Source organism: Nicotiana sylvestris, chromosome 4 (assembly GCF_000393655.2).
Source record: "Nicotiana sylvestris chromosome 4, ASM39365v2, whole genome shotgun sequence".
Classification (NCBI taxonomy): domain Eukaryota; kingdom Viridiplantae; phylum Streptophyta; class Magnoliopsida; order Solanales; family Solanaceae; genus Nicotiana; species Nicotiana sylvestris.
The window spans coordinates 25,570,334-25,589,748 of record NC_091060.1 but is presented as its reverse complement, the minus strand read 5'-3'; the positions used below and the strand labels follow the sequence as shown (position 1 = coordinate 25,589,748).

General features: G+C 36.9%; 2 protein-coding genes across 4 annotated transcripts; one reads left to right on the top strand and one right to left on the bottom strand.

Moving 5' to 3' along the window:
• The first annotated feature begins 2,126 nt into the window (after positions 1-2,126).
• LOC104240544 (katanin p80 WD40 repeat-containing subunit B1 homolog KTN80.4-like) lies at positions 2,127-12,200 on the top strand. Of its 3 annotated transcripts, none has more exons than XM_009795404.2 (19): positions 2,127-2,383; positions 2,479-2,589; positions 3,222-3,352; positions 3,761-3,878; positions 3,962-4,188; positions 5,540-5,642; positions 6,775-6,845; positions 6,989-7,063; positions 7,153-7,296; positions 7,394-7,622; positions 7,812-8,336; positions 9,165-9,224; positions 9,299-9,417; positions 10,329-10,454; positions 10,900-10,974; positions 11,062-11,174; positions 11,271-11,387; positions 11,469-11,537; positions 11,628-12,200. In XM_009795404.2, exons 2-19 carry the CDS (start codon positions 2,559-2,561, stop codon positions 11,689-11,691), a joined length of 2,397 nt encoding a protein of 798 aa, XP_009793706.1. In that variant the 5' UTR covers positions 2,127-2,383; positions 2,479-2,558; the 3' UTR covers positions 11,692-12,200. The 3 variants fall into 3 exon arrangements, with proteins under 3 accessions (XP_009793706.1, XP_009793704.1, XP_009793705.1); XM_009795402.2 differs by having other exon boundaries at positions 2,128-2,383; positions 10,290-10,454; XM_009795403.2 differs by having other exon boundaries at positions 2,128-2,383; positions 10,290-10,454; positions 11,631-11,739.
• A 339-nt stretch (positions 12,201-12,539) lies between these two features.
• LOC104232642 (alpha-galactosidase 1) lies at positions 12,540-17,879 on the bottom strand. Its single transcript, XM_070171844.1, has 15 exons — positions 17,493-17,879; positions 16,502-16,560; positions 16,319-16,375; positions 16,028-16,062; positions 15,818-15,921; positions 15,652-15,727; positions 15,509-15,567; positions 15,339-15,404; positions 15,165-15,248; positions 15,024-15,088; positions 14,621-14,703; positions 14,429-14,519; positions 14,248-14,297; positions 14,020-14,160; positions 12,540-12,863 (listed from the first exon to the last, which is right to left on the bottom strand). Exons 1-15 carry the CDS (start codon positions 17,699-17,701, stop codon positions 12,771-12,773), a joined length of 1,272 nt encoding a protein of 423 aa, XP_070027945.1. The 5' UTR covers positions 17,702-17,879; the 3' UTR covers positions 12,540-12,770.
• Positions 17,880-19,415: the final 1,536 nt, after the last annotated feature.

Sequence of the window (19,415 nt, the reverse complement as noted above, 5' to 3'; positions counted from 1 at the left end):
GCTTTATTTTGAATACACCGGACTTCCTTATTGCAACTTTTATGACACCGACATGTGCCTTTACAAATGAGTCTGCCAACATGGCAAACGAATCGATAGAGTTCGGGGGTAAGTTATGGTACAAAATCATGGCACCTTTAGACAGAGTTTCCCCAAACGTTTTTAGCAAAACAGACTCAATCTCATCGTCTTCCAAATCATTTCCTTTTATGCCACAAGTATATGTGGTGATGTGTTCATTGGGATAAGTGGTTCCGTTGTATTTTGGGATATCTGACATCCGAAACTTCTTCGGGATGGGCTTCGGAGCCGCACATTGTGGGAATAGTTTTTGCACGAACTTCTTCGAGTCCAGTCCTTTCAAAATCGGAGGTGCTCCCTGTATCTGGTCGACCCTTGAGTTGTATGTCTCTACCTTTTTGTAATTTTCTTCAATCTTCTTTTCTCTGATCTCGATCCTTTTGGCGAGCTCTTCGAGCATTCTCATAATCGTGGGGTCAGTCCCTAAGCCACTTTCAACGGGCCTTTCAAGCGCTCGTTTAGCACGCCGAGTGTTCACTAGTTCGGTTGTGTTTGGAGTTCTATTCTGACTCTGAAGTTGAGCGATGGCGACTTGCTGGGCTTGCAGCATTTTGAATATCACCTAGAGGCTAACTCCTCCTTCTTCCATTCCTCGTGTTCTTTGGCCATCGGGGCGGGCTTCCCTGTGCGCATTCCCTACGGGGTCTGCACCCGAATCCGCGTTTAGAGCGTTATGCAAGCTGATATCAACAGGCTCCATATTTGGCACTTCCTCAGGGTTTATGAGTGGTGCACCGACCCATATACCGCTGTTTTCTCCAAGACCTTCGTCGTCGTGAATAGGTGCATTTTGTGTGCTAGACATGTTTTAGCCTGAAATCAAATAATCTTTGACAAGAAGAAGTGTGAAGAATAGCGTGTGTTATCAGAAAACTAGCACTAAAATAATCACTATTATCTTTAGCCCCACGGTGGGCGCCAAACTGTTTACTTCGAAAAATGTGATTAACAATTAAAGATAATTTGTGGTTTTAAAGATATGTGATTTATTCCAATACTAGTAAATATACGAGCAATATTAGGTTTAAGTAAGAAAAATTGAGTGTTGCTGGAGCAGCGGAGACCTCGAGCTCCATAATCTCGGGGGCCTCGAGGTGAGCTAAGAACCAATAAAGTATGAACAATAAAGTAAAAATGATAAAGCTGAAGAACAATTGTTGAGCACGGTAAACGAGAAAAGCAGAATAGAATATTCTATTGCAGTGAATGAGATATCTTTAAAAATGATTGGGATCCCCCTTATATAGGGGGAGAAAACCCCAATACAGTACATTCCTAATTGTGGCAAAGAATGTACGGACCTGTACCAACTCGTACAAATCTTATCTTTTAATTCATGCCTTGATCCACGTGTCCTTGAGAAATTCCCGCTCTTTCTTGAGTGTCCTCGAAATTGTATTGCCCTCGATGTAGGTCGTGTCAGGCCTTCGATTTGCTCCCTCGAGGTGTGTCTACTTCAGCTGGGTCTGACCCCCACTTCGAGTCGCCCGGACTCGGACTTATAGCCCAATTTAAGATTTCGAAATCGGGCTCCTTGATCTTGACCGTATACATAGATTTTAGCTAATATTAGGATAAATTTTATAGCAAAGTTTCAGTATTGACTATTTCATATTGGATATGAGATTACAATTGCAGAATTATAATATTCTAAATCAAACGGCCCCTTATAGAATGCTCTTAAATAGCTATTTTTTGAAAATATTCTCAAGATTTTTCTTTTGAGTTGTCTTCCCTCCAAATTGCTTTTACTCTTTCTTTATTCCTTTGTCTTCCCTCTCTAACTTCAAATTATAAAGTGTTGATAAACCACAAATTTTAATTTGGAACAAAATAACCATACGAGTTAAATATAAGATAATTACACTTTAATCATTACTACACACAACTCCCTTTCTAAATATGAGAAAGAAAGAAAGTAGAAGCCTTAAATAATTAAACTTCACCTTTTCCTTTCTATAAAGTAAAATAAAAAAAATGATTACATAAAACCCCTACTTTGTTCAAAATTTTAAAAAGTCATTTTACAAAAATAGTTCAGATCTCAGCCGTTGGATGAGGTCTCGTCCAGTGATTAACGGCTGAGATAGGCTGCACTTCCATTTTTTCTGAATCATTTTGAAATTAAAAATTGATTTACTAATTTTGTCATCTCGAAAGCGCCATTTCTCCTTCTTCTTTTCACCTTCTCAAATTTTCTTTTTCTCCTTCTGCATTTCGCCATTGTTAACATTTCTATGCCATTTTAGTTTTCAATTTATCCTCCATAAAATAATCCCCAAATTCTCAGCCTTTATACATTGTAAGCTTTCTACCGAACCTACTCATTTCTCCTATAATATATAAAATATATTTAATGCATTTTACTTCGAATCCACTGACTCTAAATTCTATCAGAAAGGACAAAAATCAAGGGGTTTATTGAATGCGGTATGCTCTGTGAATCGACAAGTTGATGCCTTGTTTTGAATTTCTCAATGACAACCACTAAACGTGCTTATAAGCTACGTATCCTTGTTTTTATTTTAAAATTTCAATTTATTTGCTTAATTTTGCTATTTGGCTTGCAATTGAGCATATAGGGACACAATTTCTTCATAATTATTGAAAAATGTAGACGAATATAGAAGATTGATATGGGTGGTAGGTAGACCAATAGGTTTGATTAGGCTCTTAATGATTTTTGTTTATTGTATAGTAAAGGGGGAGTATTAGTATAAGATTTTAAGTTATATATAGTGTAGAGTTTTTTTCATCATGAGTGCAATTTAATGTGTTAAAGCATTACTTACCCTTTATTACATGTTACTAATTAGTGCTTATTAAATGAAATTAGCTACTATTACCTTTTAATGACCTTATGGTGTGAAAAAAAAAAGTACATAGCAATGCATAAATCTTAAACTCTTTGCATAATCTTGGCATGGGATGAGTTTAAATGGAGTAACGTGTTCAGTGAGGATTCGTATAGTCAACCTTTATTCTCAAAAAAAAAAAAGGATTAGTATAGTCGACCCTGGCTTGTTTGGTACTGAGGCTTAGTTGTTGTTATTGTGGAAACAGGGGGGTGGAGGGGAATGAATGGTACATTTGAGAACTGAAGCTATAATTTGCAGACCTTGACAATGCTTTGTAATTAGAGGAATTTGTAGCACATTCTTTAAGCGTGAATAGCTTAAAGATAGGGAGGAAATCATCCAGGGTTCTTGTAACCGGGGGAGAAGATCACAAGGTTAACCTCTGGTCCATTGGCAAGCCTGATGCCATATTGGTTAGTACCTACTGGAGTATTTTTTTCTCTCTTTTAGCTGTACTTTCAATTCCTTTGTTATGTATATAATTGCATTGAGATCAAAATGTGTTTTATCTTTAACTAAAAAGGAAGCTATATGAGTACAAGTGGTGAATACTTAATCATAAAATATAATTTACACTCTGAAGCAGCAAAATCTGTTATGTTTAAATCTTTTTCTGGCAACTAAAAGAGGGAAAATGACTTTTTGAGTGAGTATTGGAGAGCAGGAGAAAATTTCTTTCTGGAAAATGTTTTCCTTGATTGAGGCTGTTGTTTGGGGCTTAACCTTTACGTTATAACTTTCTTTGTTTGTTAAGATGCAAAACTTTTAGCGGCAATATCCTTTGTTTTTACACATGGTCCTGTATCTGTATTCTTGTGTAGAGTTTGTCAGGTCATTCAAGCGGAATTGATTCAGTTAGCTTTGATTCTTCAGAAGTTCTGGTAGCTGCAGGAGCAGCAAGTGGTACTATCAAGCTTTGGGATTTAGAGGAGGCCAAGAGTATGCTTGTTATAATCTTTTTTCTTTTCATTTTGTTTGTTGTTTACTGTGAAATTTATAAATTCACTCTCTGTCTATCTCAGTTCTTCGGACTCTCACTGGACATAGATCCAATTGTATATCATTGGACTTCCATCCCTTTGGTGAGTTCTTTGCATCTGGGTCTCTGGACACAAATCTAAAGATATGGGATATTAGACGCAAAGGGTGCACTCACACATACAAAGGGCACAGTAGAGGTGTCAACACCATCAGGTTCACGCCAGATGGCCGCTGGGTTGTATCTGGTGGAGAAGACAGTACCGTAAAGGTCAGACTTCTCCCTTTCATGTTTTTCCTTGTTCAGTAATATATTTGCGAACTTACACATTGATGTGCCTTCTTATGGTTGGGTGGAGCCATTTCATATGTTCTTAGTACTGTTTTGGATGATGTCTAAACCACAAAACTCAAAAAGGTAAAAAAGAAAAAAAGGACATATGATTATTGCCATTCACCAACTTATGAAACATTCACTTATGTTGATGACTTCAAACTTGCTGCATCTTACAGAAGCTACTTGTTTTGGATTTACTTCGTTATAGGTTAGTCCATTGCTAGCTTAAACATGGTCATGGGATGATTGAATGATGGATGTACTTAACACATTTTTATGACCATGATGAAAACCACTGTTACTAAAAAGTGGCGCTTCACGACTTAAAGTGACAGTGATGCAAAGCGAGGGGTTATCAGTTCTTATGGGTGAAGTGATGCAACTTGCAAGAAGTGTGTGGTTGCAGCGATGAAGTGCATAGCATTCTAAGTGAGAAGGAATTTCTTTGAATCTGTCTTTAAAGGATTATAAAATGATAGTTCGACACTCATTCTTCTAATCGTTGCCATCATCTTCTTCTTTTCCAGTTTGGGTCGACTCTTTGCCACTAATCTTATTTCTCCGCTTCTCTTGATTTGCTCTTTATTCCCTTCTTCTTTCTTCATGAAGATCCTTTCTTCTTCTTTTGGTGTGCGGTTCCTTTTCTTTGCTACTTCGTATATGGGCTTCCTACCTGCATCTTTCTTCTAGTCTCTTGTTATCAAAGTTCTTATTTTGTTCTCTTATCTGTTCTCTTATTTGTTTTGTATTGTTTCAATTCTTGATTTATAGGCTGATTGTTAGAAAACAAAAAACATGCAATCAGAGTAACAATTAATACAGTTTACTTAGGCAATTAAATATGAAATTAAATTATGCAAACTTATATTTTTGTCAGATCAATTGAAGAACAAAAGAGATCATATTTTGATTGAAGTGGCTTGTCTGAGATTACATCTTGACATATTGAATTTGAATTCAGATTCATACTGTTATTATTGTATATTGGACGTTAAAATTAGTAATGTTAAGTGCAAATTTGATGTTGCAACTACTAAGTTCATTTATATGAAGTAATTTTTGTTATTTTTTAAGCGCGCGATTCAGTTTTCGCAAAAATCCCCAGGAGCCTTGTCGAATTTTTGTTGCACTTTTTGTGTTTAAAATCTATTCTTTCAAGTGGTCTCCTTGTTCCGCGTGGCTCTCTTTCTAGGACATTATTGGTTTGCTTGATATCAAGTAGGTGTAACAGCTTTTAAGCTCCTTAAGTATGATTATCCTGATAATAGATTTGGTGTTGTGGCAGATATGGGATTTAACTGCAGGAAAGCTTTTACATGATTTCAAATGTCATGAAGGACAAATTCGGTCAATAGACTTTCATCCTCATGAATTTTTACTGGCAACAGGTTAGACAAAGCTTTGACATTGTGCTACATTGTTCTTTTCCCAGAAACCTGGAGTTTAAGTGAAGGTTATACTTCTTGTTGTCTTGTACATCCTCCTGCAACTTTTGTTATATTCCTGAAATGAGTTCGCTGATGTATGCCATGATCTATGTAGAATTTGATTCTAGTGGCAACCTAAACTTTTCCTGTGGTGATATTCTGAGGAAAAAATAACCAGACATTTTGAAAAGGAAATGACAAATTGAGAAGAGTATACTCATTTATCTGGACTTATGACCAGATTTGATAAGTTCTGCGTACTGATTCTTCATGCTCTAAATAAGTTTATCCACTGTGATTAGTTTCATTCTTGTTTCTTATTTTTTTGTTCTTCCAGTATCCAATATCTCCAGTTTAGTCCTTTCCTCTCCAATCAGATCTGTTGGTTTCCACCTTGGGGTACTATCTATAGAACTGATTTGTCTACTTATATATAAGAAATCTGTTTTCTTATGTAAGTATTTACGTAAGAAGTATATAGAAATGCTTTGTCTCATTTTGGTGCATATATGTAGGGGAGTTGATACCCAGCAATATATTTTTCATATAAACGTTGCTTGCCCCATGAAACAATACTCTCTTCTTTCCTCGTTGTTGAGTTTTCCTTCTTCAACCAAAATAAAAGGAAATCTGAACAATAGCGCTCTTTTCCCCAGTAGTGATTAGTTTCAATTTAGCTTTGAGGTTCTCCTGAGGCATTTCTGCTGAAAATATACCAGGAACCCCATTTTAAAAGTGATGTCTATATTTTTGTGTCGAATTATTGGAGATTAAGTTTTACCAGTTGGTTCTTTTTTCGTGATTAAATTGGCAGTTGAGAAAGAGGGAGGGGGAACCGAGACATGAAAATACTGTATTAAGTTTTGAGAAATTTTAAGGTGTTCACTTAATTGAAGCGTGCATCTTCAGTTGCAGGCTATTAGTGCTGTTAACCTAACCAAATTCAGGACGGGGTAGGGGTAGGTGTGTGTGAGGATTGGAGAAAGGGCTCAAATTAATTAAAAAAGGTCACCTTGAGAGTTGTGCTGCATCATCTCTTATCATCAAAGTTGTCGGATGCCTTGTAATTTGTTCTTGGTTTTTGGCTTACCAGGTTCTGCTGACAAAACAGTTAAATTCTGGGACCTTGAAACTTTTGAACTCATAGGTTCTGCTGGACCTGAGGTTTGTTGTAGTCATCTTTGTTTGGGTCTTCTCTTTGATCTCCTTTTGTCATTACAGTATAACTGCTAAATGTTTCTCATGTGTCTTGGCGACTGCTTGAATTTTCATTATAATAAACATTACTGTTTTTATCTCAAATCTAGACAACAGGAGTGCGTTGCATGGCCTTTAATACCGATGGAAGAACCCTTCTTTGTGGTTTACATGAGAATTTGAAGGTAGGCATGCATTTGCTGTTCTTTGAGAAACAGCTCGTTAATACAATGTGGCATTTAGTCCCCCTAAAGAAAGTAGTCTTTTTTTGTAGGTTTTCTCGTGGGAACCAATTAGGTATCATGATACAGTAGATGTTGGCTGGTCTACATTGTCTGATCTTAGTATTCATGAAGGAAAACTTCTTGGATGTTCTTACAATCAAAGTTGTGTTGGAGTGTGGGTTGTCGATATTTCAGTAAGTGTTACCTTTTTCCATTGGAATTGTTTTTGATGTTTTGCTTCTTCTGAGAAATTGAAGTAATGTCTAACTTTGTCATGTTTGTCTTTTGCAGTGTCTTGAACCATATACAGTGGATAGTACTACACGATTAAATGGTCACTCAGTAGTGAAATCCAATTTGAGAGCGAATTTATCCACTCCGGCTGAGGATGCCACAGATGCAAGTTTCGGGAGACTATTAAGTTCACAAAACTCTGATCCTGTGAAAGAATCCAAGTATTTTGGAAGACTTTCTTTGTCACACAACAAGGATCTTCAGAAGGATTCTACTACTCTTACTAGTATGCTACTCTTCCTTTTTAATATGTTTGCCTAACAGTATTAGCTTGACACCTTATCTTAAGTTTTTACTCTGCATCTTTAATTCCCCGTTTGTGACTTATTTTCGAGCTACTAGCCTTTGATTATCTTCTTTTATCTAAGTTTGGCTGCCACAATATATTTGACTCTCACTTATCTTTTGAATGAAGCTATCACGGATACTCCTGACACTTCACAAAAAATCAATCTCAGTACTGGTCCAAGAGCACCTCCAATCAGCTCAAGAACAGTTCCTAATACGACTGGTGTAAAGAGGAATTCGTCAAAAGGCCAGTCAACAGAAAATGCTTCTATTGTCAATAAATCAGAGATAATACCTGTTCTTGTCCCAAGAAATAATGAAAGAATGGAGCTGGCATCCGAACGCAGGAAAGGAGGAGTTGCAGGAAGGGAAATGCCACAAAGATTGCAGCCAAAAGTATCTGATTGGAAGTCTCCTACCCCCAACGAAAACCTTGGGAGGCCGACTGCTGCAGCACAGTCTGAAGTTGAAGTACCTAAGGCTATTGAAAGTAGCAGTCCTGCAGATAGGAACATTTTCCCTTTTGTTAAATGCTCAATATTTGGAAATGCTGCTACTGACAGAAACGTGAATGATGACAAGAATTTAGTTTCCACAAAACATGAAATGGATACAGCATCGGAATCGCTTTCCAGACACCAAATTGAAGATTGTGCGTTTTCTTGACCTTTTTCGTCTGCTATGTTTTTGTGTGCTGTGATTTTTTTTGAAATGTTGTTAGGTATGGTTTCCCATTCAGTATAACTTTTGTACGCGCCCTCTATTAGATCTAGAAATTTAGCACCATTCTTTAGTGGTAAGTTGCGTAGATATACTACTAACTGGATGCTATTTTTATCAACAGAAAAAAAGGAAAAGAAAAAGAAAAAGAAAAAAGAAAGCTGGATGCTTTATGAGGAATGTTTGGGTGTAGAAAGCCCAGTGTTTGTCCTCCTGTTTGGTTCTCAGCGGTTAAGTGAATGTATACCAGTAAAATTCTTTTACTTGTGGAACCAAAGGGATGTCATAATGGACACAGAGGAAATTAAATATCTTTAATATGTGTGTATGTATCCGTATCTACTTCATATATGTAAGCGTGTGCGTCTTGCCTTTCATGTCACATTTTTCTTATCTTGATTTTATTCATATTTTAATTAGTTATATTTTGATAAAATACTTAATTAATTGTGTTTCCCTTGCCAACATTTCAGTAATCTTCTTTGAGCAAACAAGGTTCCTTGTTTGTGTTTCTTATTTTCTGACTATTTCAACTGACCATCACCATAATTTCTATGGAAGGGAAAAGGCTTTTTTGTTTAATCCTTTGCTTTATTCATTTCTGTAGTTTTTCCCCATAATTTTTTACTTTCTTCTACTCAGTACAATTTCTTAAAAGATGTGTTCAGTTTTGTGTTTGCCAACAAATGTATTTTTCTTTTTCCTTTTCTTTGGAATAATTTGAACTAACTATACTGGTTAAACTTACCATTTGTTGCAGATGAAGCCCGTGGAAATATTCTAAATAGGAATCCTTATTCCATGCAAGGTCAACTAAGAGGTAGACCATTCTTTATTGCCATTAGTGCACTTCTCAGTTAAGGTCGTCTCACTGTGTTGAATTTGGAAAATTAGGAAGGACACAGTCTACTGTTGCAAATTTGGAAAAGAGAGACAGAGTTCCTAATTATGAGGGTCTTGCTTCCTGCATTGCCCGGGCGGTACCTGATCCGGATGTGGTTCCAACCAATATGGTATGAGTCAAATCTGAGATGTTCTGAATTTTTATTATTCCAAATGTTTTTTCATCTTGAGATTTTGCTCTTCTATTAATATTAACCATTTGTTGCTTAATTTAATGATGATTATACAAAGGATGTGGGAGCATTTCAGTGATTTGCTTCCACGTACACCTTGTGGAATTATTTTTTGTTATATTAGGTCCTTCACAATCATGGAAAAGGATAGTACAGGAACATGGAGACTGGTGTTTCAGTTGATAGTTAGGAGTGAACTTAAGCCGAGCTGAGTCAAAACTCTGCCAGGCTTGGGAAGATAATGCTTGGCCCAACATAAAACTTGAAGGCTCTCAGTGTTAAAATAACAAAATCAGCAAGGGTGCAAAATCACCAACCTAACAACAATCATCAGAAACCCGATTCCTGATTTATCCAACCGAAAGAAAAAGGTAGAACCCAAGACATGTTAATTCAAACAGGAATCACAAGGGCGGTGCTCGCAGTGGGGCAGTTAGCATGCCACTATTGAGGGAAAAGGAAAACTAAATTCATCATTGGAACTTCCTTTTCCCAAATTTTGTTTGATCTCTATCATTTTGGTTGGTAGCTCTACTGCTGACAAAGTTCCTTATTATTAGAGAAGAATATTGGACGGCAACTGCAATTTCATTTAGTAGTGTAGTAGTTGTGGAGATCTCATAGATAGACAAGCATTTCTATGGCTACATAGACAATACGTTAGGACACGTGATCGCTGGAACATACAACTGTTAATACCTGAAAAAGTTTTCCACGTAATGTTCATGATTTAGTTGTTTCTTCCATGAATGTCATAGGATTAAAGTCATTTATGTGAAAATAGTAAATTTCTGTCTTTCCTGACACAGAATTTAACTCATCGTAATTCAATAATCATACATGAAAAGAGAGAAGACCCCCTTTCAGCTGTAAGTGAGGTGGTTGTTGCTGCCGATGAGGATACCATTGCGGTGTTGATGGAACAGCACAACCAATTTGTTGGCTCGCTGCAATCTCGTTTGGCTAAATTACAGGTAGCAATTTGGAAAACTCACTAGTGGTTATTTGATGCTGAAATTTGTGTCTGGCTATTATAAAGCTTTTTCAGTCCCTTGTAACTAATTTATGTGTTCAAGTCCCTTATAAGCGATTTGCATTATCATGAGATGATGACCTGCATGCAATGTTTAGCCTACTCATTTGCAGGTTCTCTTGCTAATCGCCCTCGGTAAGACGTGCAGATGGGGGGGGGGGGTTCATTTTTTTTTTAAACCCCTCCCAAATTAGGAGGATCTATAGTGTTTCCACACTTCCCCTCCATGGTGACTCGAACCCAAGACCTAACGGTCGTAGGTGGAGGTGCTTTTACCAACTGAGCAAGCCTCACTTGTCGGGGGGGGTTCATTCAGTTGATCTCTACCATGTTATATTGGTCTTCAAGAGTCTGCTTAATCAGATATAGATTTTGACCTTTTGTAGGTTGTGTACCAGTACTGGCAAAGACATGATATTAAAGGGGCAGTAAGTGCACTGGAGAAGATGGCAGATAATGCTGTAAGTCTATTGCTTTTGTGCCCTACTTTTTTCTTAATACTTACCTTTTTAACACCATAGGGTTACCATTTACTGACGCTTATACAGGTGCTTGCTGATTTGGTGAGCTTCTTGACTGAGAAAATTGACATTATCACATTAGAGATTTGCACATGCCTATTACCACTTCTCACGGGGCTGCTTCAGAGCAAGTTGGATAGGTAGAACTAATTGAGCTTTATTTTCGTTTTCTTCGGCTAACATTGTTCGAAAGCTTCCATGATTGACATGTTTACTTCTTGGTGGACTTCCTTTAGGCATCAAGATATTTCATTAAACATGCTGCTCAAACTTGTTAGAGTATTTGGTCCACTGATTTATACTTCGTTGTCTACTCCAACATCAGTTGGTGTTGATATTGAGGCGGAGAAAAGGTATTATTACATGTTTTGTTATACTTATCATGTTCTTTCTAGATCTAATTTGAACTGTTTTATTGCTTATTGACAACAAAGGATGGAGCGCTGCAATCTCTGCTTTATTGAGCTTGAAAAAGTCAAGAATCATCTGCCTGCTCTTTCTAGGTATGTCAAAGCATCTTAACCAACCTTGTGTGGTCCGTGGAAAGGTTACATCGCTTACATATCTCTATTTCTGTACCTTTTTTCATCTAGAAGAGGAGGATCCATTGCCAAATCTGCTCAGGAGCTGAGTCTTGCACTTCAAGAAGTTTCATGAGTTTACTGTTATCTCAAGGAATAGCGATCCAATATTTTGGTAAAGTAATGATGATGGTGCTGAACTTGAGCTACCATTGTAGATCCGAAGCTACCTGCACTGCATGCTTTTGTATCTTGCCGTGCTAGAGTCCTGTGTATTACATTCCTGCCAGGATTGAACACTGACTCTACTAATTCCTTACATTTTCACTGATCATTGAAAAACCTGTTCTACACTGCTGCTGATTTAATGTTGCTGCTAATGAACCTGCTTGTTGGAGAAGGATCCATCGTACTTGCTCTCATCTAACCCGACTACATATTATTCTTTGTAATTGTAGGTTTCTTGAGTGAAATCATGTATCAGTTGTGATAATTAGTATATTATGCAAGGGTGTCTAAACAATAGCCCACTCAACTTTTTTGAGATTGAGGCAGAGTTGATTGATATATGTAACGGTATCTAAACCTTGTGGTATCTTGACATTCTTGTACCTATCTTATCATATAGCTTTACTAACCACTAAACTGCACCATGGCGGAATTTGATATATATAACAAAAATAAACTGCACCATGGTACACTGTCAATTCTACGTTTCCACTGCCTTATGGTTAGGGAGGTCATACAGAATGCAAATTTGGTTTCATACAATAATTTTATTCAAGGAAAAAAAAGGCCTAAATCACTCGAACAATTCATATACCTAAAAGAAATGAAGGTAACTGGCTTCATATAAAAGAAATACAGGTTACTAGTGCTTTGCTTTGACATATACTAACATTAGGCTTATGTCTTCCTGCTTGAAAATATATTTTACGCAAAATGCATTGCAGGCAGAATCATCTACTGAAATACAGGTCAAACTCAAGAAAAGATTCTGGTCAAATATATCCATTAATAGGATGTGGTACTGAAGTTGACAACCAAAATGAGAAAGGTAACTCATACATTATGACAGGATTTTGCATCCCTTCATATTAGTGATGTTTAATCCTTTGTATATGTTCGACGAATGACTAGTTTAATTTTGTAATAAAACATAACAAATTGAGACGAAGAGACTGAGAAGTCTGGTGCCAACCATTCTCTGAGTCCTCAAGCAATAGGCTTTAATACATACATCTTGCATGCATGAGAGTTCACTGTAGCTGTCAAATTCCCTTCAAATCTTGTATTCAATGTCTTGTGCTGCATATCAAAATTGTGCCCATGTTATTTTTTTTGATTTGCACCGGGTGTCCGATTCTCTTCGAGCCCCGACTATTTCCGGGGGTGCACAGGCCCTCGGCAAGGAGTTTCCCGCAAGTGCACCACGGTTAATTCAGGTTTTACCCAAGTCCGATGGCCCTCAGAAATTGTTTGCACCCAGTGGGTTTCGAACTTGAGACCTTGAAAGGGAGCAAACCTCAAGGCTCAAGTCAATTGCCACCAGGCCAACCCCCGAGGGTTAAATTGTGCCCATGTTATTTGCAGCAAGAATATGCCACATTAAATCCATAATGCGTAAAAGGGCTAGCAATCAGCGAGTGAATAATTGTAAACATTTTTTCCCCCTTAACTTCCGAAAATGGTGAACGATAGACATTGGCGGAGTAAGGATCTTCACTAAGGGGAGTGAAATATAAATAAATACACACACAAATAAGCTAAGGGGTTCAACAACAACAACAACAACAACCGCGCAGTATAATCTCACAAGTGGGGCTTGGGGAGGGTAGTGTGTACACAGACCTTACCCCTACCCTGGGGTAGAGAGGTTGTTTCCGATAGACCCTCGGCACAAGAAGATGAAATGCGACAATATAATAGTAATAACAACAAAACCAGAAAGAAAGTACCAGCGAGCTAAGAATCAGAAAATATGCCTGGAAAAGCAATATCAATAATCAGTGCAGTGACAAGGTCCATATATATATGTATATATATATATATATATATATATATATATATATATATATATATATAAGGACCTTGTCAATATAATTTCTGACGAAGGGGTGTCAATTGACTCTCCTAACATAAGGGTAGCTCCGCCCCTGATGATAGACTACTTTATTGATCTGGCTGAGAAAATAGATTATTCTATGGATCCGGCTAAGTATTATGTAGAGGTATGTAAAATTCACAAGTATGTTCAAGTTATTTAATGTTTTTCCAGAGCATTCTAAAGGATCACTATGGTCTATGAAGTACTTGTATCCATGTCATATTTACCCTTTTTACATTGGTGAGTCTAATCTAGGCATACAGAGTATTTGGTCACATAGTTGATCAAATAAACAAGATCAACAAGAAAGTATCAATTTATAGCAAAGACAGATTAGGAAATGTAACAAAGACATACCTCCCAAAGATCTCTTGCCTCTACGACGCTGTTAGGAGGGATTCCAATGTCATCCCAGTGTGCTGTTATTTCATATTTCTGAGGACCACGGTTGAGAAGCACTAAAGCTACTCTATAGCCTGATAAAGGCCCTGCCCAGACCTGGTCGTAATAGAATGTGAAAAGATTAGTGTCTGCAATATGCGAAATCGCCATGGAAAAAAGTTAAATTATATATAGATTATTTACCTCAATATCGCCTTCCATTCTGACCTTTTTGCCCTGGACGCCTAATTCATCTGTTTAAAGCAAATGATTGAGTTGCTAATACCTTTGAAAACAACGGAACGGATCTAGCTCCTATCTTTGTTATCGTGTGTGAATTATAACAAATGACTAGTTGCAGTTAACATATTATGCAGTTTAGTACCTTGGTTTACAGCAATGACCTCCTTGTTGTCAAGTATTTCTTTGGTATCATTTGATAAGTTTCTCACATCACAACCGATGATAAGGGGAGCCTGGAATTAGCAAGGATGTACAAAATGGTTCATACATTCTGTCCTGAGAAGCACAAATAGTCCTAATAAAAAGTGAAATATAAATTTGCCTGTTCTTTTACCTTTGAAATCACCCAGAGACTAAAGTGGACAATGTATTCATCCTTTGTCATACCTCCATTTCCCACCTCAAGCATGTCGGGATCTGATTGGAAACAATTGCAAGTGCGGAACATAATATAATTAAGTAATTAAAAATGTGTTCGCTTGAACAGCTAAACTTTTAAAATGTAATGATCACACATTAACATGGTATCGGAGTATGCAAAAAGTCATAGGTTTAAGTCTCATGGCCACTCAAACGCAGAAAGAATATTTCCACATGTTTGGTCAATGAAAAAGAATCGACCCACCCGAGAGAGGGCGTGTTGAGACATAATATAATTAAGTAATTAACAGTATGCTCTCTCTAACAGCTAAACTATAGAGATTTAAGAAAAAACTAAAAAGTATCCAAAAACTAACCATTCCAGCCACCAGGCCTTGCAAGTTCTGCATAAACTTCATTCTGGTCTGCTCTAGAAATCATGCTGTCAAAGAAATAAAGATGAATACTAGATCAAGTCATGAAATCTGCCGATTCAAAGACCTATTTTTAACCATTACCTTTCCCATGTATCAGTGATATCGTTTGTGTTTCTCCAGCTATTACCTACTTTGCCACCCCACAATGCCGGATGCAAGTCGCCCCTATTTGAAATAAATAGGCACATAAGTTCACTACAATAATGTCAAAATGAGAGCAGGAAACCATGGGCTCATTTAGGAAGAAGTTGTCACCATTCACAAAGACTAAAGAAGATAGGTCGTCCAGCACTCATTAGAGCTCTTGTCATTACAGGATATCTACACAAGACAGGATCCCCGGTTAAGAAAAGAACACACGGTAGACGACTAGTGGAATCTGTCACACATGATTTCGCGAGTTGAACAGAAAACCAAATATTTACCGCACAGTTGGCTTTGTTCCATCATGGTTGCAATTATCATACTTCAAATAATCAATACCCTGAATGAAGATGTTGTTATTCACAACTATGTTCGAATTGTTTTATGGTTAATTGTCAAGATTAATCAGGAACGTTGTACTTACCCATGCTGCAAAAGTTTTTGCATCTTGTTCCTCATGACCAAGTGAACCAGGCATTTTCTTGCTGCAAGTAAAATACCTGCAGAATATAATAAAATCTCCTTAAATGGTGAATATCGAGATCAAGTATATCTTTTTAAGATGAATTTCATGTGCAACTTCAAGTTACCCTGCGTCTGAGTAGATTCCTAGCTTAAGACCTTTACTGTGAACATAGTCAGCTAGAGCTTTCATTCCAGAAGGAAATGTGGACTTTTTAGGTGCAAAATTTCCCTGGAATTTTAGATTTTATAAGCAAAGAAAATTAGTAAGGAAGATAGTACATAAAATAAGCTGAATTGCAGTACTAAACACAGTTTTCAGTTGAAACAAAGAATACCTGATCATCACGTTGAGATTCCGCCCAGCAGTCATCTATAAGGAAAGGGGTTCATACACAAGTTTTTAGGCTTTTATCAATGTCGATAACTAAGGGAAGGTAGCTGTAGACAGCAGAATCAAATACAAAGATGGATCTAGCATATAACCTGTGGGTGCTCGTGTACGTACTGTCTTATATACATATTTAAAAGATTTAACATAAAATCTTGAAAAATTTATATACTAGTATATGTTAAGAGATTCAAACACTGCCTCTAAATTCTAGATCAACGTTTAGTCAGAGACATACCGATATTGACATATTTATATCCCAGCTTATCAAGACCAGTTGAAACCAAGGCATCAGCTGTCAACCAAAAACAAGTGCAACATTATAGATGAATATGAATTTGTTTGATTATAACATCAGGGACTAAATTAGGTAATGCAGACAAAAACAGATAAACCACTTAGTGCAGTACTTAAAACTTACCAGTTTCTCTTATGACTTTCTCATCAATGTTGCAGCCAAAATGATTCCAACTACTCCACCTAAAATTAATTTTTTGTTTTTGTTAGTTAAAATTGCTAAAGCCTAAAGAGATTATTTGACTGTGCTTAACTGATTGCAAGAAAAAGTCAAGATCCATGATTTTACAGAAAATGGTGTAGAGGATCATGCAACCACTACTTTTTTGTGGCAATATGTACAAACATAGCATAAACTCAAACACACACACACGCACATATATATACACATAATGTGTACAAATCAATTGGAGGAACACATAACAAACACAGAGACGGAGTCAAGGATTTTCTGCAAATATATGCAGAGCTCTACCATGCCAACTACTACTTTGTGCAAGAGGCGGATAAATAGAGCCGGAGCCACGATTTGAAGCTTATGAGTTCGGAATCTACATTAATAATTTGTACATATTCGATGAATTTTTATAAGACAAATACATAGTTTGGACCAAAGCTACTGGGTTCGGCCTGTAAGGCGTATGCTAGCTCCACCTCTGGCTGCAAACGTAGTATATATAAATAACGAGTTCAACAAAACCAAATATTTTAGACACAGAGCATAGACACGTGAAAAAAAAATTAAAATTTCAAAAAAATTAAACTTTGATCCATAATTTCAAAAGTGTTATTCATTCAATGGTGAACTAAAAATTTAACTTTTGAATCTGTCTCTGAGTATACACAGAGGCGAAATCCAGTAGCTTTGGCTGAGACTCTATATTTGTGTTAAGAAATCTATTAAATATGTACAAATATTTAATTTCAGAACCGATAAAGTTCAAATCTATGAGTATACATATTTAAACTAAGAACAGTAATGCTACAAGATCATACATGGAAAAAGATGAAAATCAAACAGTAAAACATAAGAAAGAACATTCTGAATAATCAAATTGAATTTAGTAATGGAATTTTTAGTAGCGATATTATTGGAAGAGATCAATAGGATTTACCCCATAGGAGGAGTCAAGCCGAGTCCATTGGAGAGCAAATTACGTCGAGTACTGTCAACTGAATCCACTTTCTCATTTTGCTGCTGCCTTCGGTTCAAAACTTGCCACCGCATATCCGCCGTCAGACGGTGGCAGTAACCACCAATCACGGCGGATATCAATAAGCATAATGCAAGTAATAGTAACTTTGTCCCTACTCTTATCTCCATCACTTTATTACTTTACTTTTTCACAAATTAAACTTCACTACACTATTTTCTCGTTTATGGGATTCTTACAGCGTACGAGGTTATATAAGAGCTGTTGAATGCTGACGCAGTACTAACGTTATCCGTTGAATAAGAGATAATGATTGACAAGATTAACGTTTCTCGAACACTCCTCTCATTATTATGCTAGAACTAGAAAGTTACTATATTTAATTAAGGAAGTACTTTAATTAGATTCATTCGTGTGGTCGTATTCAGGTTTGTGGTAGGACCTACGTATGATTTGATCATATTGCTCTTAGATTGGATGATCTAATTTTTTTTTATATGAGTATCTTTTTCTTACCTATTTAAAGCCTTGTCAAACTCAACTTATTTCAAATTACGAAAAAAATAAATTATCACCTATTAATTAGTTAGCAAGGAAACTCCATACAGAGTTTTAATGTGAACTGATTGCAGTTTAAATTTGTATGGGTCAAAATCCGATCGAGGAAATTCGACACGAAGAGGTGACCAAGCGTGAGAATTGTAACTCGTCATGGGCAGTTTGACCTAGGTCGATAAGTGGTTAACGAGAATGAGCTGTCGAGTGACTCATTAAGGCCGAGGTCGAGTAGCAGGGACAGAAATAACGACTAGCATAACTTTGAAACTTTCAAAGGGAATATTCCATTGGATATTCCTTCTGTTGTACTTTTTAGGGTTCTTTGGGAATATCCCATATAAATAGTAGGAGAGATAAGACAAAATGCATGTAATATTTTATTTGATAAGAACATTTTTGAAAAGTTTGCTCTCTAGAGAAATACAAAGAACAACTTTCTGAGAGAGATTCGATTCTTACATTAAATCCATTGTCATTTCCACCAGATCCGAGAAAGTGTATAATATTCTCTCATATTTTTGTCATTCATCATTGTCAAAGAAGGAATCATTCACCTCTTCTATTATTGGGTGAATATTCTTTCTTATTTACATTTAGTGTCATTTATTGTTACTTATTACTCGCCCTCATCACATTAAAAGCAGCAACATTTATTATGTATCGCATTAAATTTACTTCCATGTGGTCACACATTATCCATATGAACTAATTTTAGATCTAGGGATATTATCTTTAACTAGGATTAATCCCTTATCCCATTACTTAGTTTAACAAAGAGTTTCATACTTTTTGGTCAAATAATTTGACGCCGTCTGTGGAGATTTTCTTGTTAAAATTTTAGTTTCTTCTAGATCTAAAAAAAAGGAGACGCAAAAACCCTATACTTCCTTATGTGCACGAATCTAACATGGCAGGCCACAGAGAGGAAAAGAGGAAAGCAATAACCGACCTCACCACTAATCTTCTCCACACCATCAATGAAGCCGATGAAACGGAGGGTGAAGATGTAACACCAAATACCTCTCTCAGGCGAAACAACTCGCCCCTCCACACGACAGCGTCACAGCCTCAAGCGGTAAAGAGGCCTCTATGTCCGCAACGGAAGAGGCGCCACCGATAATGAAAAAGCTTCTCGAGGCGTGGTTGATGAACACGCTGACCAACATTCTTGACAAGCCCACCTAAAGGTCGAACAGAGAAGGTACAAAAGTCTGCATTGCGCCAGAAACAGACGAACAACATGCCCCTCCCGTAACAAATATTACTCATAATGTTAGTGATGCAGGTAACGACACCCTCATAACCATTCTGAAGAAAATGGAGGAC

Excerpts from the sequence above, each read along its gene's own strand:
- LOC104240544 (XM_009795402.2), top strand. The coding sequence starts at position 2,559 with ATGACAACCACTAAACGTGCTTATAAGCTAC. Across the intron at positions 4,189-5,539 it reads GAGAAGACAGTACCGTAAAG|ATATGGGATTTAACTGCAGG; the intron begins GTCAGACTTCTC and ends GTGTTGTGGCAG. Across the intron at positions 9,418-10,289 it reads ATGTGGTTCCAACCAATATG|AATTTAACTCATCGTAATTC; the intron begins GTATGAGTCAAA and ends TTCCTGACACAG.
- LOC104232642 (XM_070171844.1), bottom strand. The coding sequence starts at position 17,701 with ATGGAGATAAGAGTAGGGACAAAGTTACTATTACTTGCATTATGCTTA. Across the intron at positions 15,405-15,508 it reads GGAACAAAGCCAACTGTGCG|ATATCCTGTAATGACAAGAG; the intron begins GTAAATATTTGG and ends TGTCTTGTGTAG. Across the intron at positions 14,704-15,023 it reads AAGGCCTGGTGGCTGGAATG|ATCCCGACATGCTTGAGGTG; the intron begins GTTAGTTTTTGG and ends GTTTCCAATCAG.